This window comes from Pinus tabuliformis, chromosome 1_1 (assembly GCF_031772625.1).
Source record: "Pinus tabuliformis cultivar Carrire ecotype Pingquan chromosome 1_1, CPIR1, whole genome shotgun sequence".
Classification (NCBI taxonomy): domain Eukaryota; kingdom Viridiplantae; phylum Streptophyta; class Pinopsida; order Pinales; family Pinaceae; genus Pinus; species Pinus tabuliformis.
The window spans coordinates 274,995,275-275,011,906 of record NC_142297.1 but is presented as its reverse complement, the minus strand read 5'-3'; the positions used below and the strand labels follow the sequence as shown (position 1 = coordinate 275,011,906).

General features: G+C 39.4%; 1 protein-coding gene across 1 annotated transcript; it reads left to right on the top strand.

Moving 5' to 3' along the window:
- Positions 1–11,795: 11,795 nt before the first annotated feature.
- LOC149212604 (uncharacterized) lies at positions 11,796–16,429 on the top strand. Its single transcript, XM_089388745.1, has 4 exons — positions 11,796–12,566; positions 12,680–13,763; positions 13,903–14,166; positions 14,294–16,429. The coding sequence occupies exons 1-4, from the start codon at positions 12,055–12,057 to the stop codon at positions 16,427–16,429; spliced, it is 3,996 nt and encodes a 1,331-aa protein (XP_089244871.1). The 5' UTR covers positions 11,796–12,054.
- Positions 16,430–16,632: the final 203 nt, after the last annotated feature.

The window sequence follows — 16,632 nt, the reverse complement described above, 5'->3', positions numbered from 1 at the left end:
TTGCCCTTCGTTTCGCAAGGGCCGAACACACGAATTGGGTCCTCTTTATTGTTTGGCACATAGAACAGGCTCTGGTGCTCCTACGTAGATGGACACCCCTACTTGACCCAGAATGTGAGAAGCTAAATGATGGTCCCCTCTGGGTCTGTCTCCCAGGGATACCTTTACAATTTTGGTCTGAAGATGTTTTCAGAAGACTTGGGAATGTTAGGGGCTTATACCTGGATCATGACAAATCCTACCTTATGACAGGTATGATGGCTTACGCAAGGGTATTAGTATATTTGGATACTAGTGATGGCTTGTAGGAATACATCACAATTCAGTGGAGAAATTTTTCTCAGAGACAGACATTGGATTATGAAAGGGTACCTTTCAGGTGCAGACGTTGTCACAAGGTCGGGCATCTGTTTAAGGATTTCCCACTCAATAATAAGGCAAGATCAGGGAAAGAGGCAAGGGCAATCCCATCTAAGTTAGCATAGGAACATGAGGAATAGCCTCCCATCGGAGACCTAGGGATACAAGCGGATCCGGTGGATGCAGGAAGGACACCCTCCAGAGAGGTCGCAAAGAAATGCATCAGACCACCTCTTCAACCACCCTCTCCTCCACTCACAAGGGCCAGAGCAGCTTTCGAGGCATCATCATTGTCGGCTAAGAATTCATCCTCCTCTTACCCCTCTCACACATCATTTCCTCCATTTGGCATTGAACATGGGACTACTGGAGTATCTCTTTCCCTCTCCCCCCCCCCCCCCCATCTTGTCCCCCTCGCCCCCCCCCCAGCCACATTCTCCATCACCCCCTCTTCTATCCCAGAGTCCCTTCCACTGTATTCCCCTGTTCCTGAAGACGGGCCTCCCTCCCCGAGATGCCAGACCAGGTCTAAGGCCAAAAAACAGCACGACGACCACATTGGTCTTGACCTGGTACTCTCCCCTGCTCCCCCTAAACTCCCTCGAGGACGCTCCTCTTCCCTCTCCAAAGCACAGAGTATGGCTAGAGACGAAATCACTTCTGGTAGGAAATCTACCATCCTAAGGGTTCTTAGAGCACAAGGCCCATTACTTGAGCACCCATCATGAAGATTTTATCATTCAATTGCAAAGGGCTAGCTAGGCTTGATAAAAAACTAGCTCTTAGAAGACTGTTATCTACCTCTCCTATTGATGTTATTTTCCTCCAGGAAACCCTTAGCTCTGCTAAAGTTATCTCTATATTATTGCAATCTATGCTCCCAGGCTGGTCCTTTATTGGCCTTGATGCAAGTGGTCGTTCGAGAGGCATTGCCTTAAAGTTCAACTTGCACACTATCAATCTCTGCAACTGCTGGGGGCACAAGTTATCTTGGGGTGGACTTGTTCTTGGTTGACCTAGGGATGGAGATACAGGCTATTAATGTCTATGGGTCGTGCCAACACACGCCTGAATTTTGGGACCACCTTCTTAACTCTGAACTTTGTCAAAAGGATTTTCTAATCATGGGAGGGGATTTAAACTTCTCCATAGGACATGCAGAATCATGGGGACAGAGAGCACAAATTGATCCCCTTTCAGTCTATTTTGAGAATGTACTGGGAGCCCACAATATGATGGAGATCCCCATCACAAAGATGCAACCCACATGGCGGAACAATAGAACAGGGGAAGACAGTCTAGCTTGTAGACTCAATAGATTTCTTATTAAGGAAGGCCTTCTCAATTAGGGTCTAATTCACAGGCAATGGGTGGAATTAGGGGGCATCTCTGATCACCTGCCTATCTAGATGGAAATCAGCGGGGGCAAGGGAAACCTAAGGGCCCCTTCAAGTTCTGTGCCACATGGCTGAAGGACCCTTCCTACACTTGTATGGTCACAAATTTTTGGAAGGCGCACCCCCCTGCTAGAGTAGGTCACATTACGGTAGGGTTTGCTCAAAACCTTAACGAGTTGAAGAGACTCTCCAAAATTTGGGCTCACAACAAGAGGAGGCGGGATGATCAAGCCCTCAGAGAGGCTGAAATAGAAATTGCAGACTTTGAGAATAACTTGGGAGGGGTGTACAGCTCCACTGAACACAAGGATAGAATCTCATCTCTATATGCCGCTAGAGGGAAAATCTTAAAGGATTGTGAAGAATCATGGAGACTGAGAAGTAGAGCGATCTAGATGCTTGAGGGAGATGATAACACTAAGTTTTATCATAAATTCGCAAATGGGAGGAAGGCAATCAACACCATATGGCAGCTTTCGAATGAACAGGGACACCCTGTAAACACCTTCCCCCAGCTAGCAGCATTGGCATCCTCTCACTTCAAGCAAATATACAGAGCACCCCCCACAGTGAACCTTGCTGAAATAATACAAGTGGCATAAATATTCCCACGTTTTGTGGATCAGGAGGAAGGCAAGGAACTAACTAAGGAAGTCACCTTAGGAGAGCTGGAAGCCACCCTCAAATGGTTTAAGAAAGATAAGAGTCCTGGGCCGGACGGTTGGACAATGGAGTTCTACTTAACATTTTTTAAGATTTTGGGCTCAAACCTCCTCAAGGTAGTGGAAGACTCTAGAGTTAATGGCAAGATATATGACCCCTTTAATGCTACTTTCATTGATGTCATCCCCAAGACTGACAATCCAAACTCCTTCGACAACTACAGACCGATGTTTCTTTGTAACTGCATCTATAAGATCATGGCTAAAATCATTTCCAACTGCTTAAGGCCCATTCTATCCACCCACATCTCACAAGATCAATTTGCCTTTATTCAAGGCCGACAGATCCATGAAGCAATGGGAACAGCCCAAGAAGTTATGCACTCATTGCATTACAAGAAAATCAAAGGTATGATTCTCAAGGTCGACCTCTCTAAGGAATTTGACAGAGTTTGTTGGTTGTCTATTAGAATTCTTTTAACCCACCTTGGGTTCCCATTTGTCTTCATTAAATGGATTATGGGTTGTATCACTAACATTCCATTCAGTGCTTTGGTTAATGGCGGAAAGAGGTCTTCGATAAGGCTGTCCACTCTCACCACTTCTATTCCTCCTAATAGTGGAGGGGCTCAGTAGACTCATCAAAGCAGAGGCCAAAAGGGGCAGACTTCAAGGTATAAAAGTCATAGAAGATTGCATCTTAACACACCTGTTATTCGTGGATGATGTCTTAATTTTCCTCAATGGAGGTATAGGGGACTTGACCATCATAAAGAACATTTTCTCCCTATTTCAAGTGGCTATAGGCATGATGGTCAATTGCAGTAAATCCACCTTGACAACGGCTAGATGCACCCAACATGAGATCCACTTTTCCCTACAAAGATTTCAGTTCACTCTGCTGAAACTTGAGGATGGGTTAAGATACCTTGGATATAAGCTGAAGCCTTGGGATACAAAATAACAGACTGGACGTGGGTTATAGCGAAGATGGAGAAAAGACTCAATATCTGGTACTACAAATATCTATCCAGGGCAGGTACATTTGTCCTCATCAAGACCATTCTGGAGGCTACAACGGTCTATTGGATGTCCTTGGCATGGATCCCTAGAGGTATACTCTCAAGGATACTGGAACTTTGTTGCAGATTCCTTTGGAAGGGAAATCAGACAGGAAGAATTTATGCTTGGGTCAAATGGGATGCACTCAACCTTCCAAAGAAATGGGGTGGATGGGGCATCAAGAAATTGGAATACTTTTCCTCAGCCCTGGCAGCAAAACTTGGATGGCAACTTATATCATCTAATAGCTTATGGACCAAGGTGGTAGTCTCCAAATACATTGCCCCTCTCAATGTGATGGATTGGTTAAGGCAGCCACACAAATACTCCTCTAGGATGTCAATTATATGGAAGGTTGTTCTTAAATCCTTGGACATCATCAGAGCTGGCATCACATGGAAAATTCAATCTGGTTCGGCTGTTAGGATAGGACAGGACCCCTGGATCAGTTGTGGGGATGCCCATAGACTACCTATTGAGATTAGGAATCATATCACTACAATGAATAGCACTCATATCAATCACATAGGAGATTCTGAGCACTCCACCCTTTTCCAACAAGCTTGGAAATCGACCCACAGCTTAAATATTCCTCAACAATGGGCACAAATCTAGAAGGACTACATTAGGGCTCTCACTGCCACCCACATTTGATTAGGGGATGGAAAAGATGAGATCATCTGGGCACTATTGAAATTTGGGTCTTACACACCCAAGGAGGGCTACCTGGAATTAGCTGATGCTCGAAGACCACAAGTCATTGAACATTGGTGGAGGCACTTGTGGAAGCTCAAAGCACCCCCAAGGTGCAGACTTCTCATGTGGACCATCCTCAACAATAAAATCCCCACGGGGGACAACCTCCTCAAGCGAGCCCAAAGTGGTCCATTTTGGTGTTGTCTTTGTAAGAGCAACGATGAATCTATCTCGCATCTATTCATAGAGTGCACAGCTGATCCAGAACTCTGGCAGATAATTACTACATCAGTCTCTACATAGATCTGGTGGCAGGGCTCTAATCCTGTGGAGGCCTCGACAAAATAGTGGACAAGGGTTGTCCCAGCTAAAAATCGCAACCTCCCGCTTCTCATCAGCCGAGCCATTTGGATTGCGCGCAACAGACTCATATTCCTGAACGCTTCCCCTCAATGGCCTTCAATTGCTGCACAGATCTTGTTTGATTATACTCTTATCCCGGAAGATGATAATCCCCGGCCTCGCACTCTTATACCTGAATCCATTAACCACTCGCTTCCTTGGGCTTTCTTTGATGGTTCCGCACAGGAGGGGAGGTGTGGGGGGGGGAGCCATCCTATATCTCACTGACCTCCATCTTTTCAATATACAAATGGGCCTAGGAGGAGGCTCGAACAACTTTGTTGAACTATCCATTACTAAATTCCTTATTCAATTTGCATTGGAAAAACATTGTAGAGCATTGCAACTATTTGGGGATTCACAAGTTGTATGTGACTGGCTTAACAAAAAAACAAGATGTTATACTTACACATTGAGACATATCCTGGATGAGGCTCTTCGACTTTCTTCACATTTTGATTTTTTCATATGCCATCACATTTTCAGGGAAAGGAACGCAGTTGTCGATCGATTATCCAAAGAGGCTGCGAACAGGCCTTCCGACACTTGGATGATCCAAGAACAGAGGGAAGGGGCCCATTATCAGTATTATCACAGGCCCTTCATGGACATAGCTACTCAGTAGGCTCATTGGGAGCCTGGATACAGGGTTTTTCTCATGCTTTTACAATCTCCATCTGTAAATATACATATGTTTATTTTATTTTATCTCAGAACTCTACTGCAATTTACTCGAGCATATATTTTTATTGAAAAAACAATCTGAAAAATATTTTTTGAAACTGGGCCTCCCTGCGTGGACTCAAGGCACCAAATTTTGAACTTATACAAGTGAACAATATTCATTTTTGACAGGCCATGCCTCACATATATCATATGCATTATGCATATACAACATGTAGTTTTCTTACATAATGAAAATTACGATTTTTCCAAGGGGAAAAAAAGAAACATGCTGGGAAAAGTGTGTGAGGCAACGTGTTTCACCTCCTAGAATTAGTTTTCTCCTATAAAAGATAATTCGAACATCTCTAACAATCTAAATTTATATGTAGAAATTAATCAAATATTTTACTTTTTACTATCATTTTATAATAAAGGCCAACCCAAAAATTTATAATCTTCAACAAACAAAATATATTTAAAACATATTTTTTTTGAAATATTTGTTTACACATTAAATAAGAAATGTTATTTTTTACTAATTATAAGATATAACATATGATTTGAGGACATTAAACACATGCTCCATAATCGAAGGTTTTGTTTAGACAATCTAGATTCTCGTTTGGCCTAACTTGAGGGCTTTCATGAGAGTGATTATGCTTATGGCGACCTCACAAATCCTTTAGGTTCTGGTGCTTAGGCACTATCTACAATATCCTCTTTTGATCATGATTAGATATGGTAGGCTTTCATATCCTTTTGCAGTCAATTTCGGTATGTGGGCAGTAAGTTTGGATTATAATGTGGAGATTTGTTTCTCTGGTATGATTTTTGAACATGGTTGTGCATTTGATGATATTGTTAGTGGCTCTATGTGGTTATGGATGAGTTTATGTTCTTATGGTTGGTTATGAGTTTGGGAGGCAAGGTTATGGTTCTCTCTTATGTATTTTGATATGGATGGAGGCTAATTGCTATTATATTTGGCTTCGTACATAGATGGTTGGCTCTTTGTTCATGTTGATTACTATGGGTTCTAAATTACTCAGTGGATGGTGTCTTCTTGCTTATTAGTACTGGTTTCATGTGCATTATGTTGTCTCCCATTAGGAGGATTGTAGGTTATGTTTTTATTTGGGTTATGATCTTAGATGGTGATGATATATGCTCTTGGTGGCATGTTCAACATTGGTTAACTGAAGATTATGCTTTATTATGTTGATTTCAATTCAATATGTTTGCTTCAACTCTATGGTTTATGACTTAGTGATCATAGAAGATATGCCTTTTGTGAGCCCGATTTCATTCTTCTACTTATGTCTATATGGTGATAATGGGTTGGTGGTGTTATGCTTTGTTGATATCAATTGAGCATTTTTCTCTATGTTTTATGTGGTATTTCGTTTTCTAGGTTATTTCAGTTTTATGATATATAATGGTAGTTGAGATCTGAAACATAAAACTTTGTAATCTTGTTTTGTTAATAAAATACAAGTATTCTAATTTACAATAAGAGACCAACTGTGTTCTTTTTTATTATCCAAATAATTTTGTATTATTATTTGCTTGTGTCTAAAAATGAGATATCTTAAGTAAGATGATTAAGAAAATTTAACACTAAAAATTTGAAGATGATAGTGAATTCTTTGAAAGCTCAATTTTGATTTAATAATATAAATTATTATTTAATTAATGTTTTTTTCATTCAAATAATGAAATATTTTAGATATGATTAAGAAATATGAACACTAAGAGTTGAATCTACTTAGTGATTTAATATTTAGTTGAATTTACTTAATATATCAATATTAAAGTAGAAATCTTATTTTATCTTTAAAATAAAATAGGTAAAACATAATGGATAGCGGAAATAATTATTAAAGAAAATTATACCACTTAAAATGATTTGTGAAGGGACTTTCACTTTTATCAAATATCTTTGAAAATTAAATTATTAATATATTTACTTAAAAAAAAACATTCTTATATTCTTTATAGAAAACAACAACAACAACAACAACAACAACTTTGATTTCAAGCTTTAGTAATTCATCTTATTCTTGAGATTGTTTTTCCGGGTTAATCACATAATCAATTTGGTTGGAAACGTTCACCAAAAATAAATAAATTTAATTTAAAGATTTATTTACTAAAACAATATTATATTATGTATAAATGATAAGTAAATACAAACATTTACACATTCTAAGAAAAAAATGTCATTGTCTAAACATGCTACAATTTTTAAGTTTTGGCCAGAGTATGGCTAATTGTTTTTGGCCAAATAGTAATTTTTGTTGTTTAAAATGATTTTTTGACTACATATATAGATTCAACACCTTGAAAAAACCATATCCACAGTGCCTTTGTTTTGGAGGTTCTTGTTGTTTATCATTTTGATAATGAATACAAAACGCAATAATTTACACAAAAAAAGCACCTTAAAAAATCTCTAGGGCACTTGGATTATGGAAAATTTATAAACAAATTTTATAATTTCAAAATTTAGATAAATTAAATTAGAAAATATGCCCAAAATTTTTACAATACTTAAAACTATATATATATATATATATATATATATATATATATATATATATATATATATATTCATAATTTTAAATTAAAATTTTAACCTTTAAACTACTAAAAACAAATAAAATTACGATATTAAAATATTTATTAAACCCGTCATAGGCAAAATATATTGTAATTACACTTGGTCAAATAAATTTGAATTTTTAATTAGTTGATTGAAATAAAATATTTGAACTATAGTTTTATAAAAATTCTAAAATAAATAGATATTAAGCGTTTAATAATTTCAAAATATATATTTAATTTTTTAATTATATTCTTAATTTTGATTAAGTAAAGATATTGATATGACTAATTTTCTCGTCTTTATGTATATAGCACTTGTTCAAACAAAGGTATCCACTATTAAAATATGTGATATCTACGCCATCCGTGTGGGACCCACTAAAATATAGTTTTTAAATGAAATTTCAAACCACTACCCTTGTCGGTTTCCTTCCACTTTCTAAATATAATGAACATAAAGAAAAGAATTTCTCAAAATAATCAACTTATAACCTTTAGAAAAGAATTTATCCAAAACACCTCCTATGTAAATTATGACATATCTTTATGTCAAACTATGTCAGTGGTCATCCATGATATCTTGACTACAAGAAGAAAAGGTAGGTTCATGAAGACTAACCTACAGGTGGTGTATACTAAAATGAAAAAGTAAATTAAATATACCATTCACTAAAAAAATGTTAATTTTTCAAATTTTATCATGTTTAATTTTTAAGATAGGTTTGAACTACTTAAAGTTTAATATGGATTTAATTTTGATCAATTCATCTGCTTAAAGTTTAATATAGATTTATTTTTTATTAATTCATTTAATTTTTGTTTAGCAGTTGGGATGAGATTTCTCAATAGACACTACAATTTAATTTTAAATTTAGAATCATTTCAGATGTGTGAAAGAAGGTGTTTGATTTTTCAAAATTGGTTATATATATATATATATATATATATATATATATATATATATATATATATATATATATATCACACTTTTTCTTTAACATTTTAAATTGATAAATAAATATTAATAAAAAACTTTATTATCAGTTTATCACAAAATCTAATTCAAAAATTTATAATCAATCCTTAATCAATAAATTGTATTTGGAAAAGTGTATGAGAAAAAGTGTTTCACCTCCTAAAACTAGTTTTCTTCCCTAAAAGAATTCACTCCTACTTCATTCTTTATTATCATTTTACTAAAAAATTCAATCCAAAATTATAATCTTCAACTCGTAAAATATATTTAAAAATTAAATAATTTTAAAAATAATGGTTTACAGACAATAAATAAATAAAATGTTATTTTTATTATTTATAATACATAACCTATGATAAATATGGGGAAGCTGAACATACTCATTTTTATCTTCAAATAATTTTGTATTATTATTCTTTTATGTTGAGTGAAATATTTTATGTAAAATTTTGAAAATGATAGTGAATTCTTTCATAGATTGGTTTTAATTTAATAATTTGTATTATTTTTTTATTATATTTTTTAATTCAAAGAATGAAATATTTTTGTGTTATGGGTGGTATTATTAATGTTAATAGAGACTCTTTGAGATATGTGCCCCCTTGATAGATGGATCAAACTTGTTATGGTGTGGTAGAAAATTGGTGGAGGGTGTTGGAAGATGTAGTACAAGTCTAGTCGATTTAAATGAAGGCTTGTGTATTTGGGGTGGTGAAGGTACTTAACTTGTGGGAAAGGAGGTGAGGTTGTATGCTCGCCTTTCTTCTCCTTGGCTTGGGTGGTGTCATTGTTATTTGTGGTTTTGTGGAGTGTGGGTGAAGTTGGTTTATCTCAGGAGTTTGGATCTATGATATGAATTGCGGTCTGCACTGGCCAGGGTGCTACAGAGCAACATGTTCTGCCATGTTAGAGGATATTTCCTTTTAGGTGGAACTTCTCGTTTGGTTTGCATGGCACAAAGTGCTGACACTCCTTGGCCTCCTTTTGGAGTTTTGGTCGCACAGTCTCTAGATGATGACTCTCTATGGTCTGATGACTCAATCTTGGTACTTTCTCGTTGTAGGTTTTGATTATGGCATGAAGGCGATATTGATTGGGAGGGTATCATGGCCACTTTTGGATCTTTCCCTTTCTGGGGGCTTAATGGATATTCTGGAAATTGTGGCATGCACTCATGGGTTGTTTAGTTATTGGCTCTTTTTGTTTTGCTAGCAGTTTGTTGTTGCTCTTGTATCTGGTAATTCCTTCTTCAGGTCTTTGTGACCTCAAGTAGTTGGCATGATCACCGCTGGATTTGGTACATACTTGTTGTTATTTCTTGTTGTGTTTATAGTTGCCCTGGCCAATGGCGGGCTTTTGGTGGCGTGGTCGACTGAAAATGATAATGGTCTAATTTTAGCTCTGTAATGCTGTCCTTTAGGGTGTAAATGGTTCTTCTTTTTATGATGGTGTCTATATTAATAATGTGTATGTGTGATGTACCCCTTTTTTATTACTAGAAAGCTTCTGGTCGTAGTTTAAAAAAATGAAATATTTTAAGTATGACAAAGAAACTTAAACATTAAAAATTTGAAGATAATATAAAACTTTTTGAAACTATGGTTTTAACTTAATTATTTAAAATGAATAATATTGATGAACGATGAACAAGCGTGTTTACCTTAATTTAGTTGTAACTATCCATTTACATCTTAGTGATTTAATATTTAATTGGAATTTAATAATATAATTAATAGAGTAGAAACATTAGTTTATCTTTCAAATATAATAAATAAAATATAATAGATAGTAAAAATAATTATTAAGAAAAAATATATCACTTAAAATGTTTTTTTTTTATTTATAAGAAATATTTTTACTTTTAGTAAGTAACTTTACATATTAGATTATTAACATACTTTTATACATCAAAAAAATATTAAAATAAATAAATAATGAATTTAACATTATAAAAAACATTTATTAAAAAATTATATTTTAAATTCAAGTAAATACAAACAAAAATTTACACATGCCATGTATATAAAAAAAAATTAGCATGTATATATTTTTTTTGCTAATTTCAAATTGAAGTTTAACCACTTAAAAATCCAAAAATATTTAAGTCTCATCCTACAAATAAGTGTCGCATCAAAATACTTATTAAAACAGTTGGTTTCAACTTTATGTCAATCCATGGGAGTTGTTCTCCATAATATGAGAAAAAAATGTTTGGGAGACCAAAAGAATCCAACTTTTGAAATATGTGATGTCTACTCAATCTAGGGCGGGATCCACTAAACGTGGTCGGTGCACTAAAGATAAAGCCTGGGTGAGAATGCTTAATGCACTAAAACGAAATTCCAACCACTTTCCTTGTCATTTTCCTTCCACTTTCTCAAAACAATCAAGATTAAGAAAATAATTCCAATACACATCTAAAATGAAATTTCAAACCACTTCTCTAGTCATTTTCCTTCCACTTTCTCAAAATAATCAAGATTAAGAAAATAATTTCTCAAAATAATCAAGTTTAGAATTTATCGAGAATAGGAGTTGTCTATAATGCGACTTTTTGAGATTCCGGTGACGGAATCCGGCGGAAGAAATTGACATGAAATCATGATTTGTTGCAATTAAAATGGTTTTTTAACTGCATATTCGGATTCAGCACCTTGAAAAACCCCTGGGACGGTTTCATTGTGCAGAAATTAGCTATCAAACTTGGATTCCAATAAATTACTGCCGGATTTTCACCGGAAAAGCTTTCAAAAAATCGCGTTAAAGACTACTCCATCGAGAATAACGTTTCACGTTTCATGTGAAATTATGACACGGCTTTATGTCGTACCATGCCAGTGGTAGTCAGGTTCGCGCAGACCAAACCATACGTCATGTGCACTCAACGCGGAAATTGCTGGCACGCGGCACTTTCATCGCATGTTTATATAATAAATTGAAAAAATTAAAGGAAAGAGGTCATAAATTTCATTCAGTGTAAAGGGTGGACTCAGTTTGCTGAGGAAACCTACAAGCCTACCGGATTTCAGAGCGGTTTTGTTCTACAAGTATTTTGAGAGAGGGAGAGCGACCTAGGCCGAGTGAACTAGTGGTAACTTGGGGTCATCCGCTGGGAGACAGAGCGCAAGAAAGGCCAAGTGAAGTAGTGGTAACTTGGGTCATCTTCTGGTAGCCATTTTGCTCCTCAGAACAACCAGACGATCTTGTAATTTCAATCTGTGAATATAGTATGGCATCCTCATCCACCTCTTATGCCAACAAAAACTACAATGTTTTTGATATTTTTCTTAATCATCGCGGTCCAGATTGCAAGGAACCCTTTGCCACCGATCTCTACAATCGCCTTTGCGAACACGGTGTCAGACCATTTTTGGACATTGAAGAATTGCGAGAGGGAGATGGCCTAACTTGTCAAATCGAAGGCGCTATTCGAACAGCCTCCGTTCACATTGCTATTTTCTCTCCCCGATATGCAGAATCGGAGTGGTGCTTGAACGAACTCTTGTTGATGTTCGACTCGAGGGCACCGATCATTCCTGTCTTCTACGGTGTCAAGCCATCCGATCTTAGGTGGAGTAATGGACTGTATGATCGAGCTCTGCAGAAGCTCCAAGAGAAGAAAACATGTGACGATCATCAACATGAAAAGCCACGATACGAGTCTGACACCATCAGAAAATGGAGGCAGGCTCTTTATGTTGCTGCTGATATAAGCGGTTTTGAACTCGAGAAGTATAATGGGTTAGGCCTCCTACTCTCCCTCATAATCTGGTCTTTAATTTGTTAGATTGATACGTTTATTACATTTTATGTACGCATTTCTGACTGGTAATTGTACTCTTAATCTTGTCAAGTGACGAGCAGCAGTTCCTGGAAAGGATCGTGGAAGAAGTCTTAAAAAGAGTTCCAAGAAAGCTCCATGTGTCCAAATATCCAATAGCTTTGGAGCAGAAAATAGAAGATTTTGAAAGGGAAATGCGTTTGCAGCAGCAAAGCGGCCAGACTAGAATTATAGGAATTGTAGGACCTGGAGGGGTTGGTAAAACAACCCTCGCAAAAGAAATATTTAACCGTCGGAGATCAGATTTCAATAGATCTTGTTTTTTATTTGATGTTAGAGAGAAACCTTTAATTTCTTTGCAGAGTCAGCTTCTTAAGGACTTGACTCAATGGAACGGGCAAATAAGCAGCAGCGATGAAGGAATAGAGAAGCTGAGAAGTTATCTCAGAGCTTCTAAAGCTCTCATCATTTTAGACGATGTAGATCATATTCAGCAGATGAATGCATTACTTTCGCCAGCAAAGGATGCCCTTCCTTCCGGTAGCTTGATTTTAGTTACCTCTCGTAATATGGATGTTCTTATAAGATGGGGAATTGTAGAGTCGTGCATATACAAGCTCACAGGACTGGATCCGCAACAGTCGAAAGAGCTCTTCTGCTCTCACGCCTTTGACAAATCTTATCCAGATGTGGATTTTGAAGAAGTAGTTAATTTGTTTTTGGAAGCCTGTAATGGATTGCCGCTATCTCTCACGGTGCTTGGGGCGCATCTGCATGGTGAAAAACTTTTGAAGGATTGGCATGCCCAATACCGCAAAATCTCCAAAGCACTTCCCACGGATATCCAAAGCAGACTCAGAATTAGCTATGACGGTCTGGAGGAAGAGGAGAAGCACATATTCTTAGACATTGCTTGTTTCTTTCTACACAAAGACAGAGACACAGCGATAAGAATATGGGACGGATCTGGCTGGGAAGGAGAGCTGGGTTTTCGGAATCTACAAAAGAGGTGTCTTTTGAAGGTAGACGAAGAAAATCAAATAATAATGCACGACCACCTCAGGGATATGGGGAGAGACCTGGCGGAGAAAGAGCCTCCAGACTCTTGGCGTCGTATTTGGCGTCCAACTGACAACCTTCTTTATCAGCACTCACCTGTACGTATTTTGAAGCTTTAGAGTGACACTGAAAATAATGTTCTGATATCAAATTTTGAAATGCCGTTATGGTGTGAATTGTCTGTAAATTTTGAGTTTTTCATCTAATTTGCATAAATATCGATCAATCGTGTTTTAGGTGCGTGGAGTTAGCATTGGCCCGGAATGGTCTCCACAACAGTTCAAAAGCCTTGTGGATCTAACGGGCAGGTTGCAGCTTCTTGAGGCTGAAGGTGATTGTGTGGAAAGCATATTGAATGTTGCTCAGCTACCAGAGCTAATATGGCTCCGCTGGATTAACTGTCCGTACTCCTCCCTGCCTTCATGGATTTTAATGAAAAATTTAAGAGTTTTACAAATAGAGGGGGGGGAGTTTGAAACACTCTGGACAGATGAATGGCAGGTAATTATGTTATTTTGTTTTATTGTCTAAAGTTTTGCATTTTTCAATTGAGCTTTACTTGCTCTAGCACAATTTGCAGAAAATGTGGGATCCAGTGTCAAGCTCAATTTAAAATATGCAATTGCAGGCACCTGTGCAGATTAGGGAGTTGGAAATTGATGGTGGCCTTCTCAATATTCCTAAGTCCATTGAAAGGTTGAATTATCTTGAAAAATTTGTCATGCGCAACAGGATATTTTCCGAATCGGTTGGTCTGAATACTTTGCCAGATGAATTTGGCAATTTAAAGAGCCTCAAAACTCTCTATATGTCCGACTGCTCCGGGCTGCAGAGCCTACCAGAATCACTTGGCGGGTTGACGAGCCTCGAAATTCTCCACGTGTCCGACTGCTCCGGGCTGCAGAGCCTACCAGAATCACTTGGCGGGTTGACGAGCCTCGAAACTCTCCACGTGTCCAACTGCAGCGGGCTGCGGGGACTACCAAAATCACTTGGCGGGTTGACGAGCCTCGAAACTCTCCACGTGTCCAACTGCTGCGGGCTGCGGAGACTACCAAAATCACTTGGCGGGTTGACGAGCCTCGAAACTCTCCACGTGTCCAACTGCAGCGGGCTGCGGAGACTACCAAAATCACTTGGCGGGTTGACGAGCCTCGAAACTCTCCACGTGTCCAACTGCTGCGGGCTGCAGAGCCTACCAAAATCACTTGGAGGGTTGATGAGCCTCGAAACTCTCGACCTGTTCGACTGCTGCGGGCTGCAGAGCCTCCCAAAATCACTTGGCGGGTTGACGAGCCTCCGAACTCTCGACGTGGAAAACTGCAAAAAACTGCAGAGCCTACCAGAACCACTTGGCGGGTTGACGAGCCTCCGAACTCTCAACTTGAGCTACTGCTCCGGGCTGCAGAGCCTACCAGAATCACTTGGCGGCTTGACGAGCCTCAAAACTCTCTACATGATCGACTGCTCCGGGCTGCAGAGCCTACCAGAATCACTTGGCGGGTTGACGAGCCTCGAAACTCTCGACATGCCCTACTGCTCCGGGCTGCGGAGCCTACCAGAGTCACTTGGCGGGTTGACGAGCCTCCGAACTCTCAACTTGGACACCTGCTCCCAATTGCAGAGCCTACCAGAATCACTTGGCGGGTTGACGAGCCTCCGAACTCTCAACTTGGACACCTGCTCCCAACTGCAGAGCCTACCAAAATCACTTGGCGGGTTGACGAGCCTCCGAACTCTCAACTTGGACACCTGCTCCCAATTGCAGAGCCTACCAAAATCACTTGGCGAGTTGACGAGCCTCCGAACTCTCAACTTGGACACCTGCTCCCAATTGCAGAGCCTACCAGAATCACTTGGCGGGTTGACGAGCCTCGAAAGTCTCCGCATGTCTCACTGCTACGGGCTGCAGAGCCTACCAGAATCACTTGGCAGGTTGACGAGCCTCCGAGCTCTCGACTTGGACTACTGCAAAAAACTGCAGAGCCTACCAGAATCACTTGGCGGGTTGACGAGCCTCGAAAGTCTCCGCATGTGCGACTGCGAGGGGCTGCAGAGCCTACCAGAATCACTTGGCGGGTTGACGAGCCTAGAAAGTCTCCGCATGTGCGACTGCGAGGGGCTGCAGAGCCTACCAGAATCACTTGGCGGGTTGAAGAGCCTCCGAACTCTCAACTTGGACATCTGCGGGCTGCAAAGCCTACCAGAATCACTTGGCGGGTTGACGAGCCTCCGAACTCTCCACTTGCAGCAATGCGGGCTGCAGAGCCTACCAGAATCACTTGGCGAATTGACGAGCCTCCGAACTCTCGACTTGAAATACTGCGGGCTGCAGAGCCTACCAGAATCACTTGGCGGGTTGACGAGCCTTCGAAATCTCAACTTGGACAACTGCGGAAAACTGCAGAGCCTACCAGAATCACTTGGCAGGTTGACGAGCCTCGAAACTCTTAACATGGCCCATTGCTTCCAGCTGCAGAGCCTACCAGAATCACTTGGCGGGTTGACGAGCCTTGAAAGTCTCTACATGTCCGACTGCTACGGGCTGCAGAGCCTACCAGAATCACTTGGCGGGTTGAGGAGCCTCAAAACTCTCTTCATGGACGGCTGCTCCCAGCTGCAGAGCCTACCAGAATCACTTGGCGGGTTGACGAGCCTCGAAACTCTGAGCATGGACGGCTGCTCCCAGCGGCAGAGCCTACCAGAATCACTTGGCGGGTTGGCGAATCTCTATAATCCCAACATGTACTGCTGCCAGATGTAGAGCCTACCAGAATCATTTGGCGGGTTGAGGAGCCTCCAAACTCGACTTGTCCTGCTGCTACCAGCTGCAGAGCCTACGAGAATCACTTGGCGGGTTGAGGAGCCTCCAAACTCTCGACTTGTCCTGCTGCTACCATTGGCAGAGCCTACCAGAATCACTTGGCCGGTTGACGAGCCTTGAAACACTCAAAATTATGGATTGTA

What these genes read in the sequence shown, in the direction of transcription:
- LOC149212604 (XM_089388745.1), top strand. Translation starts at nt 12,055, where the DNA reads ATGGCATCCTCATCCACCTCTTATGCCAACAAAAACTACAATGTTTTT. An exon ending in TTCTTTATCAGCACTCACCT is followed by an intron (nt 13,764 to 13,902) that starts GTACGTATTTTG and finishes ATCGTGTTTTAG; the next exon opens with GTGCGTGGAGTTAGCATTGG. An exon ending in TCTGGACAGATGAATGGCAG is followed by an intron (nt 14,167 to 14,293) that starts GTAATTATGTTA and finishes ATGCAATTGCAG; the next exon opens with GCACCTGTGCAGATTAGGGA.